This window comes from Vipera berus, assembly GCF_964194415.1.
Source record: "Vipera berus genome assembly, chromosome: 5".
NCBI lineage: Eukaryota > Metazoa > Chordata > Lepidosauria > Squamata > Viperidae > Vipera > Vipera berus.
The window spans coordinates 5974689-5999529 of NC_138207.1; the positions used below are offsets into that span (position 1 = coordinate 5974689).

Sequence of the window (24841 nt, forward strand, 5' to 3'; positions counted from 1 at the left end):
CACACCACTCCACCCACCTGTCAAACACCATATCAACACAACAGATGAGATTATTATAACACAATCCATTCCAATTGAACTAAACAACAGACAAAATTCTAACACAATAATGATAACTTGCATAACCAACACACCATCTGACACTTCTACACACAAAGACAACACCACTTCTGACCACAACAACCAAGACACAAATCTTGCAACTTCACTAAATAACCACACACAACAAAACAAACACACACAACACCCAAACAACAACAGAATATTGAGACCACGATCAAAACTGAAATCTGTCCCATCATGCACAAAACAAAAAATAACAAGCCAGATCAAACATCCCACAAAATCACTCACAACTGACAACCACAACACTTACTTTCAAACACACCAAACAACCGTGCAAAACAAGACAGACACACACAACAACCACACACTAAAAGAGTCTTAAGATCCGACAAGTCAAACCACACAACAGAGCCGATTTAACAGCAACCAGGCAAAGAAACACGAAGGAGAGCAAATTGCTTACACACTCCACGAGGACATTTGCTCCCTTCCACAGCAGAATCAAGCCTGTGACGACTGCACGCAAGGGAACGAGACAAACTCCTTGACTCTACTTCAAATGAAGAGCCTGTCAGCCAGCGCATGACTACACGTGGCACGACGAGACTTACGCACCTAACAGCTGATACGTGTCAAGCTGCTGCTAGGCATGACTTTCAAATGTCTACACCGGGGATTCCAGTTTGTGATGATGAACTTAAGTGTTGAGGGACGCAGTGGTTCAGTGGGTTAGGACGCTGAGCTTGTCGATCAGAAGGTCGGCAGTTTGGCGGGTCGAATCCCGAGTGCCGCATAACAGAGTTCCCCCACACATGCGTGCTGGTCATTTCCAACTCTAGGGGCCAGTGTTCATCTCCGTTTCAAAGCTGAAGAGCCAGCGCTTGTCTGAGGACGTGTCCATGGTCATGTGGCCGGCATGACTAGACGCCAAAGGCGCACGGAACGCTGTTACCTTACCACCGTAGTGGTCCCTATTTTTCTACTTGCATTTTTACGTGCTTTCAAACTGCTAGGTTGGCAGAAGCTGGGACGAGTAACAGGCGCTCACTCTGTTACGCAGCACTCAGGATTCGACCTGCCAAACTGCCGACCTTCTGATCGACAAGCTCAGCATCCTAACCCACTGAGCCACCACGTCCCCTAGAAACAGCATAGAATGTAGTTAAAAAGATGCCAAGAAATAGCTCATTTATTTTATTTTTTTATTTTAATCCCATTTATATCCCGCCCTTCTCCGAAGACTGAGGGCGGCTTACAATTTAAGCACAAACCAATGTGCTTAGCAATAGCCTTCATTCTATGTATATGCCTGCTTATTAGGGCTTTCCCCCCCAGCGGCATTATTACAAAGTCAGCTTATTGCCCCCAACAATCTGGGTCCTCATTTTACCTACCTCGGAAGGATGGAAGGCTGAGTCAACCTTGAGCCTGGTGGGATGCGAACCTTCACTAATTGCAGGCAGCTGGTGTTACTTAAGGAGGCATTAGCCCACTGCTCCACCAAGGCTCCTCATCAAAGGCAAAAACCATAGGAATTAGTTCTTTGCAACGTGTTGCATCAGGGGTTCCCAGCTTCTGGTCTGCAGACCAGTGCCAATCCACGGCCCTTTGGGAACCACCTGGGAAACTCCATCTGCGCAAGCAGCAGATGCACAGGTGAAACCATCACCTCCCTTCACCTGCCACCAGTGCTGCCAGTCCATGGAGCTGGGAAGGTTGGGGACCAGGATGCTGCATAATCCTGTCTTTCCTATCATAATTCTCTGTTGTACCAAGAAAAGGGGGAGATCCTTCTCTGTGGGCGCCCCGGAGCTATGGAACCAGTTACCGGTTGAGCTCCGGACGGCGCCCGATCTTCGCTCCTTTCAAAGCAAAGATCCTTTGCTTGTTCGAGCAAGCCGGCCTGGCCTGAGGGGGGATTGGTGGGGTTTTTACTATTTTTATTGGGGTTTTTAGTATGTATTAACTGTATTTTTTAATTGGGCATGTATTTAATTACCTTTTATCTTTTGTAAATTTCTGTGTTTTATTCTTGCCCTGAGTCCTTCGGGAGAAGGGCGGTATAGAAATATTAATAAATTAAATTAAATTAAATTAAAAACATATCATATAAGTCAACTGATTTGGTTTGGTTTCAAACTGTAGTTCACTGCAAAAATTTATCTGATTATTTATAACCTGAGCTGAAGATTGCAATGTCATATTTAATAATTATTTACCAAAGCCATTTAAAATGATGTTTCTAGAATAGATAATTGCAATGCAACTTTAACACAGTTTCTGGGTATGATAAAGACAATGATGACCTGAGTCACATATATAAGCTGTGCTTATACGACATGATTAACTAGCTCAAGTAAAGGCACAGAACAGGCATGTCAAACTGCCGGCCCACAGGCCGGATGCATCACACTGAAACCGTGCCCACCCCATTACTGGCAATGGGAAAAATGTCACGATACGTCATATGATGTCACGAGTTTGACATGCCTGGCATAGAAGATTCATTTGCACAACACTCTGAGATTGTTGTCTTTGGGTAATGTTTTTGTAGTGACTTATGTTGTGCAAATTCAATCCAGGTGGTTGTTTAATCATTCAATGTGGAAGTCTCTGTTACATCCTTGGTATTCCTAGGATGCCTCCAAGCCAAGTATTAAATAAGGTTAATATAGTTTACTGAGTCAGATGAGAACATACATGCTGCTACTTATTGGGCTGAGGTAGCACTCATGACCCAAAGAAAAATAAGTCCCAGTGAGTTTCTTCCTTGGTTACAGTATTGGTGATTGCCACCTGGATGTTTTCTGGCTATAGTGTAGATGTTTTGCATTGCATTGTTCTGGATTAAAAAAATAAATTATAATCTGACTGTTAGTTTATATAAGTACCCTACATCCTGGTACATCCAGGACTCTTAATATATTGAAGTTGATATTAAATTAACCCCTGTTCTAGATTTGTGCAACACATGAAATAACTAAAGCTTGGCTTGAGCAACATATTAATTTTAATTTAATTTAATTTAATTTTTATTAAATTTATATACTGCCCTTTCCCGAAGGACTCAGGGCGGTTTACAGGGTATTTAAAATCAAACAGTACAAAATACAAAAGTTAAAAAAACAATTAAAAAAAGATTAAATTATCCCTTAACTAAAAACCTCAGTTAAAAATTCTCAGCCTGGGCCGGAGAGCTCAAAGAGCCAGGTCTTCAGGTCCCAACGGAATGAACAAAGGTCAGGGGCGGTCCTAAGCTCCACGGGCAGCTGGTTCCAGAGGGCAGGTGCACCCACAGAGAAGGCCCTCCCCCTGGGTGTTATCCGCCGGCAATCTTTTACCGGCGGCACCCTGAGAAGACCCTCCCTGTGCGAGCGCACTGGACGAAGGGAGTTTGATGCTGGCAGGAGCATCAAAGTACACCAAGTACAATCAGGATGTAAGCAGGAGGCCTCTGATTGACCCAGAAAAGTATATTGTTTTTGGTTTTGTTTCCAAGTAATCTGCAAATGGAGCCTAACATAGAATACGTTGCAACAATTCATATGGGTGGTGATAAGAGCTTTGCGTCACTGTGATTTGCGTCATCTTTTCAAAGCTGTCCAAGTCAAGTAACAGCAGTTTTGACTTGTTTATTTGTTTAAATATAGCTTTTGCATAACCATAGCCTAGGTAACACATAAAAGATTAAAATCAACAGCAATAGAATACAGCAATAGAAACCTAAGATGGTAATGCTGATCATAATGTATAACATATTCCTGAGGCTAAAAATTCCAATATTAATAGACCAGTTAGGGCATGACAACAGAATCTGAAAATCTGATAATGCTCCATTCTACTTCAACTTGCATCAAATATAATCAGAGGCAAGGTGTGTTGTGTTTCTTTTTTTCTTCTTCAATATTTTATTAGAATTTTTTAACATAACATAAGTCATTCAGTAATTTGTAAACAGCATGTTGTCTGGGTAACATTTATAAAACAGTCCTTAACAATTAGTTTCTATAATCTATATAATAGTAGTAGTAATAATAATAATAATAATAATAATAATAATAATAATAATAATAATAATAATAATAATAATAATAATAATAATAATATATAATATAATAATTATAATATAATAATATAATTTCAATACCGCCCTTCTCCCGAAGGACTCAGGGCGGTGTACAGGGCAAAATAAAATACAATATACAAAAGTTAAAAAATATTAAATACTACAGCCCAATTCAATAAGTTAATACAATATTAAAATACCCCTAAACCCATCAGACCAGGCCGGCTTGTTCAAATAAATATGTTTTTAGGTCACGTCAGAAGGAGCGAAGGTCGGGAGCCATCCGGAGCTCAACCGGTAAACGGTTCCAAAGGTCTGGCGCGCCCACAGAGAACACCCTCCCCCTGGGGGCCGCCAGTCAACACTCTTTGACCAACGGCACCCTAAGAAGGCCCTCTCTGTGGGAGCACACTGAACGAAGGGAAGTTGATGCCGGCCGCAGGTGCTCCCATAGGTAACCCGGACCCATGCCATTTAGGGCTTTATAGGTCATAACCAGCACCTTGAATCTTACCCGGAGGACAACCGGAAGCCAATGCAGCTCGCGGAGTAGAGGTGTTACATGGGAGTATCGGGAAACCCCCACCACTCGTGCGGCCGCATTGTGCACCAGCTGGAGCCTCCGAGTAGTCCTCAAGGGCAGCCCCATGTAGAGAGCGTTGCAGTAGTCCAAACGGGAGGTCACGAGTGCATGAGTGACTGTGCGCAAGGCATCCTGGTCCAGTTAGGGCCGCAACTGGCGCACCAGGCGAACCTGGGCAAAGGCCCCCCTTGTCACAGCTCCTATATGATCTTTCAAAGAGAGCTGTGAGTCTAGGAGGACAGCTTTGCTGAGCTAAGAAATAGCAAAACAACAACAACAAAACAATCACAAGAAATGAGATTACTGCATTTTGAACAAAATCCTGTAAACCCGAAAGCTCTCATGAGTGTGTGTGTGTGTGTGTGTGTGTGTATGTATGTGTGTGTGTGTACTCTTCACCTCAGGGGGTTTATTCTGTATGCCAAAGTCCATGTAGTGAAGAACTGAAGACAGCTCCATCATCCCTGCCAATCTGGAAGCCATTGGAAATACTTTCCCCTCCCTCGTTGGGGGCTCAGCACTCAATTGGGGGTCATGTTTTGGCTATTTATCAGTTTGCTTAATTATTTTTTTGCTTTTATTTTTTTACTATTTTAAGACAGTTGGTTTGGATGGATATTGAGAAATTATTTGGTTGGTTCTCTTCATTGTATTTATTTGATAATCACCTACAGTGGTAAGTATATCATTTTTTTGTAAATTGGATTAAGCAAACTGATTTAATATGTAGCTCATGAAGTTCAGATTCCACTTTTGCCCATTCTCTATAATGGTTGGGATCTGTGCGCTAAAATATCAAGTTGTCAGATTTTTTAAAACAGGTATTACTGTTAATTACACAATTTTGCTTCATAACAGATCCTGCTGCTGCATAAAGCTTTGGTCTCTATTTTTTTTTTAATCCCATTTACATCCCGCCCTTCTCCGAAGACTCAGGGCGGCTTACAATCTAAGAAGCACAAATCAATGTGCTTAGCAATAGCCTTCATTCTATGTATATGCCTGCTTATTAGGGCTTTTGCCCCCCCAGCGGCATTTTTACAAAGTCAGCTTATTGCCCCCAACAATCTGGGTCCTCATTTTACCCACCTCGGAAAGATGGAAGGCTGAGTCAACCTTGAGCCTGGAGGCCTGCACTAATTGCAGGCAGCTGGTGTTACTTAAGGAGGCATTAGCCCACTACTCCAATTAACAGTTAATTAATTAACTATTAACAGTCAAAATCTCTAAATGTCTCCCACAACCATTGTAGCATAATTTGTCATAGATTATAACTTGTGTCACTAGATGCATGGAATAGTTTTCTGAGATAGTGTACCAAATTGTTGAGGAAATAGAAGAACTGTAAACAAGGATACCAGCAGTATGTGGAATATATGTGATATAAGAATGGTAATTATCTTAATAATAGTGACAATGCACAAAATGTAATGAACTGATTAATATATGTGTGTAGTCTCTGTTGCTGCTGTTGTTGTTGCTGAGGTCACAGGAGATAAAAACCTAATGATCAATTACTTTTAAACCTCTCTTTAAAACTGCCTTTAAAAACTGCCCTAAAATCTGATTGGCCCAGAAGTCGAGCCACTGATGATCTTACAAAGATATCAATCCCTTTAATAAGCTCTTAAGAGAACATAATAACAGACACCACGCACAAAATGGCATTTATATTGCTATTGCCAGATCCCTTAAAACGTGGAATATAGGAGAGCCTCTTGCATTCTGTGGCAAAAACAAATCAAATCACATCATTTATTTATTTATTTTATTTATTATTTATTTATTTATTTGATTTGTATACCGCCCTTCTCCCTAAGGACTCAGGGAGGTTAACAGTGACATAAATAACAGAATGCACAAATACAGATATTGAAAACAAATTAAACCCTAATTTAGCCCAAATGCAGAAGATAGTTAACCTTAAAACAATAATTACAACAGAACCTGTCAGACCAGACTGGATTGCTCAAACAGATATGTTTTTAGGTCGCGTCGGAAGGAGTGAAGGTCGGGAGCCATCCGGAGCTCAACCGGTAAACGGTTCCATAGGTCAGGCGCGCCCACAGAGAACGCCCTCCCTCTGGGAGCCACAAGACGGCATTCTCCGAACGGCGGAACCCTTAGGAGGCCCTCTCCAATTGCACTGGACGGAGGGACGTTGACGCTGGCAGCAGGTGATTCCTAAGGTACTCCGGACCCATGCCATGTAGGGCTTTGAAAACCATTACCAGCACCTTGAATCTTACTCGGAGGACAACTGGGAGCCAATGCAGCTCACGGAGTAGAGGTGTAACATGGGAGTATCGGGAGACTCCCAACACAACTCTCGCGGCTGCATTCTGTACCAGTTGGAGCCTCCGAGTGGTCCTCAAGGGCAGCCCCATGTAAAGAGCATTGCAGTAGTCTAAACGAGAGGTCACGAGTGCATGAGTGACTGTATGTAGGGCATCTCGGTCTAGATAGGGTCGTAATTGGCGCACCAGGTGAACCTGGGCAAAGGCTCCCCTAGTCACAGCTGTTATGTGGTCTTCCAAGGAAAGCTGTGAATCTAGGAGGACTCCCAAGTTGCGAGCCCTATCTGTGGGGGGTAATAACTCACCCCCTATAGAAAGAGATGGAATGTTCTGAATATCCCGAGATGCCGGTACGTACAGCCACTCAGTCTTGTCAGGGTTGAGTTGAAGCCTGTTCTTCCCCATCCAGACCCGAACTGCTTCCAGGCAACGGGTCATCACATCAAGGGCATCACTGAGGTGGTTTGGGGTCGAAATAAAAAGCTGGGTATCATCAGCATACTGGTGATGCCCGACTCCAAAACCATGAATGATCTCACCTAGCGGTTTCATGTAGATGTTGAATAGGAGGGGCGAGAGGACCGATCCTTGAGGGACTCCACAAGTGAGAGGCCTTGAGCTCGATCTCTGCCCTCCTGTTAATACCGACTGCGAACGTCCCATGAGATAGGAGGAGAACCACTGGAGAACCGTGCCTCCCACTCCCAATCCCCTGAGACGCTGCAGCAAGATACCATGGTCAATGGTATCAAAAGCCGCTGAGAGATCTAGAAGAACTAGGACAGAGGAACAGCCTCTGTCCCGAGCTCTCCAGAGATCATTTATTAGTGCGACCAATGCCGTCTCTGTGCTGTGTCCGGGCCTGAAACCCAATTGGTACGGGTCCAGATAGTCAGTTTCCTCCAGAACCGAAGGGAGCTGATGTGCCACCACACTCAACAACCTTAGCAAGAAAGCGAAGGTTGGAGACTGGACGAAAGTTGTTTAATATAGTTGGGTCCAAGGTAGGTTTCTTGAGGAGGGGTCTCACCACCGCTTCTTTCAAGACGGAGGGGAAACAACCCTCACTCAGGGAGGCGGATATCACCGCCTGGAGCCAGATTCGTGTTCCCTCTCGAGCTGAATAAACCAGCCAAGAAGGGCACGGATCTAATAAACAAGTGGTGGAGCTCAGCTTCCTCATAATTCTGTCCACTTCCTTTGGAAGAGATGCTTTCAGTTCTACTGCCACAGCATATCAGTCAAAACCCATGTATTTGGTCCAGTAGAAGGATAGTATAAAAAAGCAGTGTAGTCAGATATAATTCTGAGCCAATGCATTCATTTGTTTGATTAATTTACATCCCACTTTTATTTTGTACAACTCAAGCCAATGCTTTTATCACAACAAACACGTAAGCTAAGTTTGGCCAAGAGAGAAAGTGATTGGTGCAAAGTCATCAGATATCCTTTGTGCCTAAGGAAGGACTGGAACTTGTTTCTCAGCTTTTGGTCCGGCACCTTAATTACTGTTTATTTCAGTTGCACAACACTTTGGGTTTGATTTCCTATGAATGTACATTTTTCTCTTTAAATGTACAGTGCCTGCTGCTTTCTTATTTCTGATGTAGCTACACTTTGACTGCACTGACCCCAAACATTTATTCTGCTTACTGAATTGCCTCATTTTCTTACAGCTGGATTTGTGAAAACATACTAAATCAAAACAATGACAGCACCAATCTAAAGAAAGTTGTGTGAAGACACTTCTTAGGATTTTTAACTGTTGTAGTTAACCAAATGGTGTAAATAAAGTCCTTCACTACACAGGGATATTATAGTGAACATTACCAGTAAATATATTTTGTTTTCTCTTATTGTAAATGATTCATTTTTACCTCTTATAAAGAAGCTTCAATTCACAAAAGCAGATCATCACCTTCATCATTGTCTTCATCACCATCACCATCACCATCACCATCACCATCACCATCACCATCATCTATTTTTTGTTAAAAACACTGTATTTCCATTTCTTTATTCACATCATGAATTTTAAATTAATAGAATACCTGCTATTGACACCATGGCTGGGTTTACATAAGTTTTTAGACAAAGATAAAATGGGGCTGGCAGCTTATAACTTAGCAATGCTGTTGTTACGGGAATGGCAAATGAATCCAGATCAAAGCTATATTCAGACACGAGTATTTGAACATGAGGGATGATTTGCATAGAGAATTATCTACAATCCAATACCACTAGGGTTGTAATTAAATATACTGTATATAAATTAAAATAATCTCAATCAATATGATAGAACCTAGGTCAGGGGTCTTCAAACTTGACCCTTTTATGACTTGTGGATTTCAACTCCCAGAATTCCTCAGCCAGCCGGGCCAAGTTTGAAGACCCCCTGACCTAGATATTTATGTTGAACCAGATGAAGATATTTTCCTTTTAAATCTTAATTGTCTCTGAATGAAGTGAGAAGCACCCTGTGCTAGACAGCCCCTAATTCCAATAGTCATAGCACGTACTCATATTCCATTATTTTTCCATTGTTGGAATTTAACTTTCTTTAAAGTTTTTCTTCCGTTTTGTATCCAGTTTTTTGATTTGCATCCAGTTTGCATCCCGTTTTTGTTTTTGACCTGTTTTGCTATCTAACTCTTATCTAAGTAAATTTCTATAGGTACCATAATATGTGGTGCTGTTTTTTTAAAAAAAAAATCTGGTTTATTTCTTATGTAGTTACAGCACAATGGACATTTTAATAGTAAACTATTGACTTAAGATTGAAACCATTACAATAAATTGCTATTGCTATTGCTAAGCACATTTGATTTGTGCTTAGATTGTAAGCCGCCCTGAGTCTTCGGAGAAGGGCAGGATATAAATGGGATTAAAATAATAAAAAAAAAATCTGTGATGTGCATTGCAGCCATATGTATGTATGTGTGTATGTATCTATCTTTCAATTATGTCGGATTTTTGGAACTGGCCTGGACAAATCCTTGCAATTTTCTTGGCAAAGTCTTTCAGAAGTGGTTTGCCATTCCTTCCTTCCTAGGGATGAGAGTAAGTAATTGACCCAAGGTTATCCAGCTGTCTTTATGCCTCAGACAGGACTAAAACTGACTTCTAGTCACACAGTCCCCAGTTTCTAGCTTGATGTCTTAAAAAACTTCACCAAATTGGCATTATTGAATTTATATTATTATATTATATTATATTATATTATATTTATTATATTATATTATATTATATTATATTATATTATATTATATTATATTATATTATATTATATTATATTATATTATATTATATTATTATTATATTATATTATTATATTATATTATATTATATTATATTTTATTATATTATATTATATTATATTATATTATATTATATTATTATATTATATTTTATTATATTATATTATATTATATTATATTATATTATATTATAATATTATATTATATTATATTATATTATATTATATTATATTATATTATATTATATTATATTATATTATATTATATTATATTATATTATATTATTATTATTAACATTACACTACACTACACTATCATACAGATAGTCCTTGACTTACAACAGTTCATTTAGTGACAATTTGAAGTTACAGCATCACTGAAAAATGTAACTTATGACTGTTTTTCATACTTACAACCATTGCAGCATCCCGGTGGTCACACGATCAAAATTCAGATGCTTGGCAACTGACTCATATTTATGATGGTTGCAGTGTACCAGGGTCAAGTGATCACCTTTTGCGACCTTCTGACAAGCAAAGTCAATGGGGAAGCCAGATTCACCTAACAACCGCGTTACTAATTTAACCAATGCAGTGATTCACTTAACAATTGTGACAAGAAAGGTCATAAAATGGGGCAAAATTCACTTAACAAATGTCTCACTTAACAATGGAAATTTTCGGCTCAATTGTGATTGTAGGTTTCTATTGTATTCTATTGTATTCTATTGTATTCTATTCTATTGTATTCTATTCTATTCTATTCTATTCTATTCTATTCTATTCTATTCTATTCTATTCTATTCTATTCACATTACATTACATTACTCACATTTCTTCATTATCTTGTTATAAAGATTTATAACAGCAAAATAAAAAGGGGAAAAAAGAAAAACTTAGCCACTTTCATGAGAAGTCTGCCCATTCAATTATTTATTTGAGGGAAGGATAACATAGCACATTATGCAGACTTAGCCATATAAAGTTGGACAGTGAGGGCATCAAGTCTCATTCCCTACTTAGTGCAAGAAGAAGAGTTCCAATATCCCCAATAGCTGTCCATCTGCTGCTTCAAGAATATCCACTAGAAAGGTCACCATCTCCCTTGGTTCCATTCTCAAACTCCTCTTATTGCTAGGAATAAGACTCCCTTTCTGAACAGTTTTATTTTTTCAGATATCAGGGAAAGCCCAGCCTATAAAATCCACTCTTTCATAAACTATGTCAGATCCATTGCTGAATCCAGTCCTATGCAGTGTAGAATCCAGATATACCAGGCAGACAACCTTCTAATTTTGCTAGGAACATGCCCAGTGAAGACTAGTCCATGTCTTCTCTAATTAGGCCATCGTGCATTATCTTCATCTTGCTGTTTTCTAACATCCAATCTTTCTTTTTAGACAGGCTTTTTGAAATGGATAAGTATTGAACTGATTGGTTTCGATTCTTTTCCATATGATTTTTTCTTATGACTCATTGGTACCTTTACTACTTTATTATGGAAAGGTAGCATCTACATGGAATCTATGAAAATAATTCTTTCTTTCTAAAGCTTTGCACCTCCTTCTCCTCTGCTTCTTGATGGAGGAAGTATTTAGAAAAACATACCTTTCTGAAAGTCTTCTCCGACAAACGAATCCCAAGCCGCCACAGGCTTCCTATGAAAGGAAGCCGAAAAGGTCCTGGTGGATAGCGTTTGCCTTCGTATAAGCAGGACTTTTTCAAAAAGCCAAGAATCGTGTATGGAATCTTAATGATCCAAAATAAAAGTTGTTGCAACATTATTCTGCCTTCTCCCTCTCTAATTTTGAATGCCTGCTGTATCACCTTTGGGGAGAAACGTCTTCTCTATCAGTTGCTTGGTTTCTTCTGAGATATTGTTCCTTCTTTCTCTTTGTTGTTCTGATACTATCAGCCTTTATATATCACTACTTATTAAGATTCCTTCTGACACCTCAATCAAGAAGCTTAGGAATGTGATTGTCTATGGATGTTTGAGATAAAATTAATTATTAAAGAGGTAAGAGAAACATTTGAGGAGATGTTTAATACCAAAGGTCACTCTAACCCAACTCTGGCCATGCAGGTGATCAATTATCAGTTCATATTGTTTATGTATAACTAATGGAGAATATTTGTAGCTCAGGGTTGAAATGAGGGGTGCTTTGTGTTCTTTGAGGTTGCTTGTTTTCTTGCAGATGTTTCATTTTCCTATCCTAGGTCAGAGGTCCTCAACCCCTGGTCCATGGATTGGTAGCGGGCCATGGCATGCTAGCAATCGGTTCGCACAAGCTAGCAAAGCCCCATCTGTGGGATGCAGGCAACACACAAAACCACGCCCCCTCCACTCTGCAGAAAAACCTCTCTCCATGGAAGCAGTCCCTGGTGCCCAAAAGGTTGGGAACCTCTAATCTAGATAATATCATCAGTGCTAGTAAGGAGTAGAGTTTGCTGTAAGTTTATATTCTGGTGTCTTGCCTATCTGAGGGGGGGGCGGTCTTAGGGATTCTTTGACTGGGCTGTTTACTAATGGCTCTGTGCCAGTTTCTTGATTGGGGTATTAATTATTTGATTGTTGGTCTGAAGTTGACCTTGGAGTTAATCTATGCTGATTATGAGTGCTGATTACTGGTGGAGAGATGCTGGAGACTTTTTCTCTTTTGGGCTGGTTGATTGTCTCTTTTGCATAGTCGATAGATGTTGTTAATGTCTATGTGTCTATTGATGGCTGATTTGTCAGAGTGCCAGGCTTCTAGAAGTTCCCTGGCATTTTGGGATTTGGTCTGGTCTAGGATGGTGACATGTTCCCCATTGAAACGATGGTTAAATCTGTCTATGTATTGTGTAATTAAATAATTTTCGTCATGCCTTTGACTGCCAGTTGGTGTTCATGGATGTGTTCTGCCACCCTTCTGCCTATTTGTTCTACATAGTGGTTGCTGCAGTTCTGACATTGCATGTTGTAGATGGTTCCTGTTTTTTTCTTCTGGGGTTTCTGGGTCTTTTGGTTTGCATAGGATGTTTGCTTGGTTTGCTTAGGACAAACCAAAAGACCCAGCAACCCCAGAAGAAAAAACAGAAGTCATCTACAACATACAATGTAAGAACTGCAACAACCACTATGTAGGGCAAAAGATTATAACCTAGCCCAAGGAGCATAACTCTATATAGAGGTGGTTTTGTCTCAGTCTACTGACCTCTAAATCCATAGGTACCCCATTCTACTAGAGTTATATCTTAACCTGTTTCTCCCCTACAGCCTCTAGACTTTGAGACAAGATTTTCAGTATTTCTCCAAGATAGCCTTGGATTGAGATGAATATCATTAGCATATTCATGAACCAAACTCCAGATTGTCAAATGGCTTCCCCTATAGATGTCTCTTGATCAGTGAAGATGGGAAGATCAATATATACAATAATGCTTAAAAGATATTTTAAATAATTCTGTGCCATCAAGTTAGCTCTTACAACAACACAGATAGACTCCTGGATTGATGATGATATCTGTTCAGCAGTGTCCAACTCTTAGTGATTCTATGGGCCAGGTCACCCCACATGCTCTGCATTATCTATCGGTATATATGTAAGCTCAAGAAATAAGTCAAATATCTAACTAAACTACCGGTATGTCAGTGAATCTGAAGAATGACACAGTGGCAAACATATTGGAAGAGGTCAATCTACATTCCAACACTAAAACAGAGGTGACTTAAAGAATGTACAAACTGTAATTTACAAATATTTTTACATGGTAGCAAAATAATCTTAGGATCATTAAACACAAATTACAGTCCTACATGGAAAAAAGGTGCCAGATACTCCAGCTGGCTTTAGAAAAGGCTGAAGAAAATGAAACAGTATTGCTGATGTACTCTAGATAATTAAAGAACATCAAAGAAATATCAGAAATAAAATTATTGTTTCATTGATTATAGAAAGGCCTTCAATTGTATTGATCATGTCAAGCTGTGGAATATGCTTGGAAAAATGGGAATCCCAGAATATTTCATTGTCTTCATGAGGAACTCATATACTGGCCAGAATTACAGAGAAACTCACTGATTCCAGATTAGCAAAGGAGACAAAACTATATACTCTCCTCTTATATATTCTACTTACATGCTGAATATATTAAGAAAAACTTTATTGGAAGAAGATGAGTATGGTTTTAAATTTGGGAGAAGAAATACTTCAAATAATTGAAGTATTTGAAGTATTTTTTTCTGAGATAAGATGTTTATATACTTTTAGTTTATATACTTTGCTATCAGTCTATCATACTTCTGCAATAACTTTGCTTATCATAGGCAAACCAAAACTAAGACTAATGCTTCAAAAACTCCAACTCCAATGTTTACGGTATAAAATTTAAAAATTATGATGCGATGCTGACAAACATGCATCCTCATTCATCACCATCTCCATGGAAGTCAGCTATAGCCTAGTATGTCACATTGCAAACTCCAGTAATGAAAACCAAGAAACTCAGTGAAAAAGTGAGATTAAAATTAAATATAAAGATGTCCAAATTAATAACAAGAGTAGAACAACCAGACTTAGAATTCACAATGAAGCCGAGTTTGGAAAAAGTATAGACATAAGTTAAATTATAAGATACCTATATGGGCAATACCGAAACACGCAATAGAAAATATAAGTGTTGGGTTTAAACATGATGTGACTACATATAAGGAAATTTTAAGTTTGGAAAGGAATGTATGGTATTTGAAGCCGTATAATATCTTAAGAGAAGAAAAGATTGTACAAACTTGGTTTCAGTATGGGTAATTACAGGCCAGGTGGAAAGAAGACCAGAAAATTGGTTTTTCAATGACTGATGAAAATCTGGTAAAGCAAATTAGAGATCAAGGTCAAGCACATATTAAAAGGATATATCTTGCATTGATAGAAATTGATTCAGAGACAGAACTTGTTAAAGACTGTATGATAAAGTGGGCTCAGAATTTTCAAGAAGTCATTACAATGGATACTTGGGAAAAGATTTGGGTGAGAAATGTAAAATTTACGCAGGCTCAAAACTTAAGAGAGAACTTTTATAAAATGTTTTATAGGTGGCATTTAGATCCTAAAAAATTAGCAAGTATGTATCCGAACTGCCAGCCCAAATGTTGGAGGTGTGGCGGTGAAGATGCAACGTATTTTCATATATGGTGGACCTGTAAAAAGGTTAAAGCTTTTTGGATTAAAATTTGGTGGAACATGCAAAAGATATTCAAGAAAAGGATAAAGTTTTGTCCGCAACTGTTTTTACTGGGCATTATTACTGATACTACTGTTGTGGACACTAAGCTGATGTTGAACTTAATTACGGCAGCAAGACTGTTAGTAGGGCAATATTGGAAGAAGGAAGAACTGCCGACTATAGAAGAATGGACTTTAAAAGTTTCCAACCTGGCGGAAATGGCAAAGATCTCAGCGTACTTGAAAGACCATTCGCAACAGAGATATATTGTGGAGTGGAAAAAATGGATTGATTATATCCAGAATAAATATGGGACTAAAAAGTTTCATTTAGCATTTGAATAAGTATTGATGTGATATTTATATTGCTTGTAGTTATTTTATAAGAGTTAAAGCGCGATAGATTTAATAGTTTATTGTTGTTTGCATAAGGTAGATTATGATTGTTTGTATTTTTATACCCTGTGTTTAGCTCTGGGAAGTTGGGGAGGGGGGAGGGGGAAGGGAGGGAGGTGTTGGGGAGGGTTGGGGAGAGGGGAGGGGGTTGGGAGGGGTTTTGTTTTGTTAAAAAAATGTATTGTAAAACTTTTCAATAAAAAAAAGAATTCACAATGAAGCTACTAATGAAGTGAGGAATTGTTTTTGCCATTTAGAATTTATTTATTTATTAAATTTATATGCTGCCCATCTCACTGTTTGCAGTGACTCTGTGCAACTTATAGAATGATAAAAAGATAATACAAAATGATTAAAATTAAAAAAGATTAAAAATTAAAAACCAAGAGGATAGGCAACATGGGGTTTGGAATTTAATAATTTAATAATAATAATTTCCCCTCCACCCTATCAGCCACCCCCATCAAAGAGCACCTCTATCAGGGCCTCAGGCCAGCTGGCATGACAGGTTTTAAGGTCTTTCTGGAAGACCAGAAATTTTTGGCCAACTTCACCTCCAGCAGATGAATATTCCAAGAGGAGGGGCCACTGCAGAAAAGGTCCTCTCTTGAATCCTGCAAGTCAAAATTCTTTGGTGGTATAGGAACAACAAGCTTTTCCCTTGCCAGACAAATCTAGATATATCTTTTTGCTACTTATTTAAATTTATTTTGTAAACAAGAGGAAAAGTTGTTAAATTCAAACTCAACTTGTGGTTTTTATAACTTTGTCAGCTAGAGACTTAAAGATTCACATGCAATTCCATCTTAAAAGGGTTAAATGGGTCAATTGCAATGATAATGTTTCTAAGGCTAATCTTTTAAACACATTTTAGTTCAGTTTTTGTTGATAGCAATGCTTGCACTCCTTCATTCCAAAGTAGCATTACAAACAGTTGTTGCAAACTGCTAAATATCAAAGTTGCAACTGATAACGTTAAAATGCCTTATATAACTGAAAGTCATCGTTATCTATTGGTACTGATGGTCTATGTGAATTTTTCTTGGAAAAACATATCGCAACTTTTTTTCCATTGCTGGCAATGGGTTAGGCACGGTTTCAGCATGACACATCTGGCCCATGGGCCAGCAGTTTGACACCCCTGTTCTAGCCAAACCTTTGTGTTCAATTTTTGAAGTATTGTTTTCAGGGCTTTTTCCCCCATAGAATGCTCAGAATGGCGTTCCGGCACCTTTTTTTGCACAAAAAAAAAGCTGAAGGAAACTTCCTGAGAGCCAAATTCTCCTCAGCAGCACACCAAGGAGGCAGCCATATTGCCGGGGACCAGAATGCATTGCAGCGACGGGCCTTCAGATGGCTCAAATCGAAGGAAACACATTTCCGTACAGGCTAATTCAAAAGTGGGAGGGTAAGAAGGGCCAAGCGTGAACAGGTTGCCTAGCAACCTGCTTGAACAGTCTCCATAACTCCTGCGCCTGCCTCCTACGCCCACCAAGATGAGAGTTTTAGCACCTTTTTTTTTTAGAAAAAAGTACTAATTGTTTTGAACTAATTGTTGTTGTTGTTAGTTGCAAAGTCGTGTCCGACCAATCGCGACCCCAAGGACAATGTTCCTCCAGGCCTTCCTGTCCTCTACCATCTTCTGGAGTCCATTTAAGCTCATGCCTACTGCTTCAGTCACTCCATCCAGCCACCTCATTCTCTGTCGTCCCCTTCTTCTCTTGCCCTCAACCTTTCCCAGCATTAGGCTCTTCTCCAGTGAGTCTTTCCTTCTCATTAGGTGGCCAAAGTATTTGAGTTTCAACTTCAGGATCTGGCCTTCTAAAGAGCAGTCGGGGTTCATCTCCTCTAGGATTGACCAGTTTGATCCCCTTGCAGTACAAGAGACTCACAGGAGTCTTCTCCAGCACCACAGTTCAAAGGCCTCAATTCTTTGGCGCTCAGCCTTTCTTATGGTCCAACTTTCACAGCCATACATTGCAACTGGGAAGACCATAGCCTTGACTATACACACTTTTGTTGGCAGGGTGATGTCTCTGCTTTTTAGTGTGCTGTCTAGATTTGCCATGGCTTTCCTCCCCAAGAGCAAGTCTTTTAATTTCTTGGCTGCAGTCCCTATCTGCAGTGATCTTGGAGCCCAGGAAAATAAAATATGTCACTGCCTCCATTTCTTCCCCATGTATTTGCCAGGAATTGAGAGGGCCGGATGCCATGATCTTGGTTTTCTTAATATTAAGTTTCAACCCAACTTTTGCACTCCCCTTCTTCACCCGCAACAAGAGGTTCTTTAGTTTCTTTTCACTTTCTGCTATTAGAGTGGTATCATCTGCATATCTTAGGTTGTTGATATTTGAACTAATACTTCACCTAATTTATGGTCATTAGCTATGGTTATTCAATCTATAAAAATGGTGATCTCAGTTTAGTTGAAAATTACAGGCCAATCTCTCTTTGTTGCTTTACATGCAAAGTCATGGAAGCAGTTATAAACCAATTGATTATTTGCCATATGGAGGAAAATAATGTATTAGCCAGCAAACAATTTGGTTTCAGAGAAAAATTGTGTAATTTACAACTTTTGCATTGTAAAAATATTTGGACTACATGGTTTGATCAAGGCAAAGCTGTAAATGTAATTTATATAGACTTCTGCATCAGTTAACAGTGGTGTTCTTCAGGGCAGTGTCCTTGGACCTACTGTTCTGTACCAGCCTGCTACCGGCCCTGCAACAAAAGCAGGGACACCCCCTTTTACAAGAAGGCAAGAGGCTGGAATTACGCCTGCCAAATTTATTGCTACAAAAACAAACGGAACAAGATACGAACCAAGAAACAGGAGCTTTAAGAAACAAGAACTATCCAAGCGGTTGCCTTCAGCAAACCAGCCCTCCCACACATTCCCCTTAAATACAGTTCAGGGCGTGGCCTCTCTCTGCCTCCTTCCGAGGTGCCCCATTGCCTTCCTCTGTTTACTCCTGACTGACTGCCTCCTGCGTCGGGCGTCCTTGAACAGGGCCAGCTGTGGGTCATCTTCATCCATGCTGTCAGGCTCACACAGCTGGGTCTGCATCGTGACCAGATGAGAGGGGCCTGGCTGGGGGCTCTCATCAAGCTGTCCAATCTCCTCAGCAAGCTCTTCAACACCCCCCTCCTCCTCCTCTGAGTCGTCCGACCCAACTCCCGAACCCACAGGCTGACCCTGAATCACAACACCTACTCTTTTCCTGATTTGCATACATGACATGTGATCCACTTAAAAGTAATTGTGTCCTCTTTGCTGATGATGTAAAATTGTTTAATTATGTTGACCCGGAATTAGGGGGACATTATAGGTAATATCAATTGTGAATGTGCAGATGGCCCTGCTGTCTTTGGGCTCTTGCAAAGTCCTAGATGTAGGGTTATGAAAGGCCAGCAAGGAAAATATCCAATGTCCTAACCTACCCAAGAACATACAGTATGATCTCTTTAGGGAAACACCCAAAAGGGAACATGTTTAGTTGCTTCTACTCTCTTATCTACAGTATGTCAGACTTAGTGGGTGAAATCTTTATCGTATGTGTGTCAGCTTTGCTGGATGGCTTGCTTATGTAACCAGAAAGAATAAATACAAGGATTTCTTGTCTTTCACAGCTGCTCTCTTTTAGAGGAACCCGTCTTTTGTTCATCTGAATAAAAACATAAAGCTTGAAGGCAACTTCTGGTTTCCTGTATTTTTTTACAAAGCAAAACCTCAGAACCTGCATATCAATATTACTGAAAATTCACTTGTTTTACAAAATGACATTGACCACATCTTTGAATAGTCATCCATTTGACAACTTCAGATGCTCAATTTTACATATTGGAAAACAAATCCAGAATGTAAAATATAAGCTAGGTGGCATTGATCTAATAGACGATCTTTATTTTGTTGAGGACCTGAGTGTACTCATCGCTAACGATTTATGTTCATTGTAACAGCATTACTAAAACAGCACTAAACGTTGTGAATTTAATTCTATGAAGTTTTTTCCCTGGAAATATTGTATTGGCCAATAGAACTTACAAAACGTATGTTAGGCCAATCCTAGAATATTGTTCAGCTGTCTGGAATCCTTACCACATATCAGGCATTAATACAATTGAGCAAGTTTGAAACTACTTTACAAGAAAAGTCTTGCATTCTTCTGTCCATTATAGACTATCTTATGCTACTAGGCTTGAAATTCCTGGTATGGATAGCTTAGAACTGCGACGGTTGTGGTCAGACTTAGGTATCGCATACAAAAATTGTATATAGTAACACTTTCCCTTTAATTGTAAAGTAATGTGTGCGAACAACCGCTTTAAACTTAATGTAAACTGCTCTAAGCTTGATTGTAAAAAATTCTAATTTTGTAACAGAATTGTCAAAATCTGGAAAATCTTACCTGATTCAGTTGTCTCAGCCATTAACTTTCATAGTTTAAATTTAATTTAACTTAACTTCAGTGGACCTTACTCCACATCTAAGAAGTCTCTAAGGGGACATGCATAAGTGCGCTAACATATCTATCATCCCTGTCACATTTTAATTTTCTGATTTTGCTTGTTTCAGATTTGTAATTTTTGTTGGACAAATAAAATAACTTTTTAAAAACTGCTAGTGTTTGGAAGAATATATTCATTTTTTATCGCAGAGATTCTACCAAACAATAGCAATTGCAAGCTCCCATCTCAATAAATCTTAATTTTAATATGATACAATATCACAAATATTAGCTATAATCAAACACAAATATAATTGCATTTCTATGCAATCTGAAAGCCAGTTTTCCCAATCAATTATTTTATCTGCTGCACTTGTGTTTTTGTTAACATTTTAGTTATCTCTTTATTTTAAATCCAGGTAATTTAATTAAGTTGCCACTTTATAGGGTCATCTGATGATATAAGTACCATAAGCATGCTTCTGAGACCCAGTTATAAACAGGTGATATCTGGAGATTGTTGGATGGGGAAAAATAGTAATAAAAGTGACCAGCCCTTTGTTTATGCTCCACCTAGTTCCAAAAACTGCTAAAGTTTCTCTGTGTGGGGCTGCACTGATCAACAAACAGGTGCCAGTTGTAGTCAGGAAAGCTTTTTCACAGATTACCTAATATGTCAATTGCAGTCTTCCTTGTGTTGGGAGGCCCTACCCATCATTAAAAGGTAAAGGTTCCCCCGCACATGCGTGCTAGTCGTTTCCGACTCTAGGGGCCGGTGCTCATCTCCGTTTCAAAGCCGAAGAGCCAGCGCTTGTCCGAGGACGTCTCCGTGGTCATGTGGCCGGCATGACTAGACGGCAAAGGCGCACGGAACGCTGTTACCTTCCCACCGTAGTGGTCCCTATTTTTCTACTTGCATTTTTACGTGCTTTCGAACTGCTAGGTGGGCAGAAGCTGGGACGAGTAACAGGTGCTCACTCTGTTATGCGGCACTCGGGATTCGACCCGCCAAACTGCCGACCTTCTGATCGACAAGGTCAGCGTCCTAACCCACTGAGCCACTACAACATGTGACTCTACATGGGAATTGATTTGCAGCTCTGTCATTCAGATCAAACTATCCCTTTGGTTCAACATCTGCTGTGTTTAGACATTGACTCTGTAATCTGCTTTGCTCACAATAGGCAATTCCTTTCGTTGGAGGTATAAGCTTATCGATGACTCATTGGTTCCTCCTTAGAACATATTTTGTTAATCAATACATCTGGAAATCTTTTTCTGGACCTTTGGTTTGCTGGAAGCTCTTCTAATCAGGCCAGGTGCACAGCCTTTCATCCAACCCAGTCATCTGGTCAAATGTTTTCCCACGCAATCATTACCTGAAGTCACTCACAAGACATGTAGACAAGTCAAACGGCCGGCGTCAACTTCCCTCCGTCCAGTGCGCTCCCACAGAGAGGGCCTCCTCAGGGTGCCGCCGATCAAGGAATGCCGATTGGTGACCCCCAGGGGGAGAGCGTTCTCTGTGGGCACGCCAGACCTTTGGAACCGCTTACCGGTCGAGCTCCGGATGGCCCCCGACCTTTGCTCCTTCCGGCGCGATCTCAAAACATTCTTTTTTGAACAAGCTGGCCTGGTCTGACGGGATGGGGTTGGGTTTTTAAAACTAGTTTTAATTTTAATATGTATTGATTTTATGGGCATGATGTTTAATGGCTTTTTAATTTTTGTATTCGATTTTTATTGTGTATTGCCCTGTTCACCGCCCTGAGTCCTTCAGGAGAAGGGCGGTATAGAAATCAAATTATTAAATTAAATTAAATTAAACAGCTTTTCCAGCTTACTACCTAATGTTGCCTTTATCGTGGAGAGACATCACTTCTGCATTCATTCTACCTTACAAGATTATGATAAAAATATAAAAAGTAAAAGAAAGCCCATGTTGCTTGGCCCTCACATGACATCACACTTTATGACTCTGACACTTAGTGACAGAAATTTTGGTCCCAATTGCCACTAAAAGCCAAAGAATACTATGTTAATTTTCTTTCAATTAACTGCGAGAGTAGGATGCCTTAATGAGGCTATAAAAGAATTGGGATCTTCTAAAATTTATTGTTTTAAAAAAATATGTGTAAAATAACATAACATGCAAATTTATACAAGGGTAAATAGCAACCTAATGCCCCTTTTTAACTCTATTTTTTTTAGCAATATAATGTCAATATTTTCTCACCTTTAAAGACTAACACAAAGCTTCCCAATGTTTCTGGCTTTGCGGACTGGCAGGAGAGAGAAGGGATGGTTCTCTGCGAGTGGCCGGCGAGTGTGCACATGCAGCCCCATTTGCACAAGCGGCATGAACGCATGAGCTGTTTCTCCCTTAAATGGAGTGCGTGCACATGTTCACCTGCTGCTTGCGCCAGTGAGGATGAATGTGTGCACATGCATGCACTTGCAGGCTGTTTCTGTGGCCCAATTGCAAACCCCTCACAGCCCAGAGGTTGGGGATCCCTGATCTAAACCATCAGGATGGAAGAAAGCTAGTGACAATGAATATAAAAGTGGGATATATTTATGAATTACAAACTTTATAACTTCAGTGGAACTAAATATTTGTAACAATTTAGACATCTTGGTTCAGCTTTTGCCAATCCGAAGAATTGACAAAACTGTTTAAAATTGCAGAAAATTTTTCCCCCTATTTCAAAGTTGCACGTGGAAATTATTTCTTCTTTTATTACCTCAAAATAATGTCATCTCTTTTTCTTCTAGTGGGGAGGGAAACATCTTGTGTTCCTCTAAGCAGGAAAACCACTCACCAATCAAGCCACTGAGCTCTGGGATGAAAGGATGTGGCTTTTCAATTGATACCCCTTTTATTAATCATATTTTCTATCTTTATAATTATATATGAGTATATAACAGGATGACTATGCTAAAGCCTTTGATTGTGTGGATCATCACAAACTGTGGCAAGTTCTTAAAGAGATGGGCATACCAGACCATCTTATTTGTCTCTTGAGAAATTATATGTGGGCCAAGAAGCAACAGTGAGAACTGGACACGGAACCACTGATTGGTTCAAAATTGGGAAAGGAGTCCGGCAAGGCTGTATACTGTCGCCCTGCCTATTTAACTTATATGCAGAGCACATCATGAGAAAGGCAGGGTTAGAGGAATCAAAAGTTGGAATTAAGATTGCCGGAAGAAATATCAACAACCTAAGATATGCAGATGATACCACCCTAATGGCAGAAAGTGCAGAAGAACTAAAGAGCCTCTTGTTGTGGATGAAGAAGGAGAGTGCAAAACTTGGGTTGAAACTTAACATTAAGAAAACCAAGATCATGGCATCCGGCCCTCTCAATTCCTGGCATATAATTTAATTTAATATTTCTATACTGCCCTTCTCCCGAAGGACTCAGGGCGGTGTACCTCCATTTCTTCTCCATATAGATGGAGAAGAAATGGAGGTAGTGACAGATTTTATTTTCCTGGGCTCCAAGATCTGTGAGGTGATCAAACTGGTCAGTCCTAGAGGAGATCAACCCTGACTGCTCTTTAGAAGGCCAGATCCTGAAGCTAAAACTCAAATACTTTGGCCACCTAATGAGAAGGAAGGACTCACTGGAGAAGAGCCTAATGCTGGGAAAGGTTGAGGGCAAGAGAAGAAGGGGACGACAGAGAATGAGGTGGCTGGATGGAGTCACTGAAGCAGTAGGCGTGAGCTTAAATGGACTCCAGAAGATGGTAGAGGACAGGAAGGCCTGGAGGAACATTGTCCATAGGGTCGCGATGAGTCGGACACGACTTCTCAGCTAACAACAACAGCAACATATAACAGGATAGGGACGCGGTAGCTCAGTGGGTTAGGACGCTGAGCTTGTCGATCAGATGGTCGGCAGTTTGGAATCCTGAGTGCCGCGTAACAGGGTGAGCGCCTGTTACTCGTCCCAGCTTCTGCCAACCTTCGGCTTTGAAAGGGAGATGAGCACCGGCCCCTAGAGTTGGAAACAACTAGCACGCATGAGCGGGGGAACCTTTACCTTTTATATAACAGAATGTCAGAATTGGAAGGGACCTGAGTGTGTGTGTCCAGATTTCCCCAATGGCTTTCTGGATCAGCAAGAGTGGGGAGAAGGCATGATTCCATGTGAGTGGCCAGCAAGCGCTGACAGCTCCATTTGCTTGAGTGGCAAGCATGCTTGCCTGCTGCTCGCATAAATGGAGAGTGCACATGCGTGCTTGCCTGCTGTTTGTGCAAGTGAAGATGCATGTTCATGTGTGTTTGTTTGCCAGCTGTTTCCACCAGCTGGTTGCAAACCCCTCAAGGCCCACTAGTGGGCCACGGCCCACAGGTTGGGGACCTCTGTTCTAGTCCAACCCCCTGCTCAAGCTGCAGACCCTATACCATTTCAGACCAATGGCTGTCCAATCTCTTCTTAAAAATAATCTCCATTGATGGAGGATCCATAGTATGATATCCTTTCCCAAAACTCTAGTGGGTCAGTACAACACT

At 40.1% G+C, this 24841-nt stretch overlaps 1 protein-coding gene across 1 annotated transcript in view; it reads right to left on the reverse strand.

Moving 5' to 3' along the window:
• Positions 1–12050, reverse strand: part of LOC308668899 (cytochrome P450 2J2-like) — a gene marked incomplete at both ends in the record, with an annotated part of 30751 nt that extends 18701 nt beyond the window's left edge. Inside the window, one exon of the mRNA XM_081329166.1 lies at positions 11877–12050. Within this exon, the coding sequence (XP_081185292.1) occupies positions 11877–12050 (174 nt within the window). The remainder of the gene's footprint in view (positions 1–11876) is intronic.
• Between the last annotated feature and the right edge of the window lie 12791 nt (positions 12051–24841).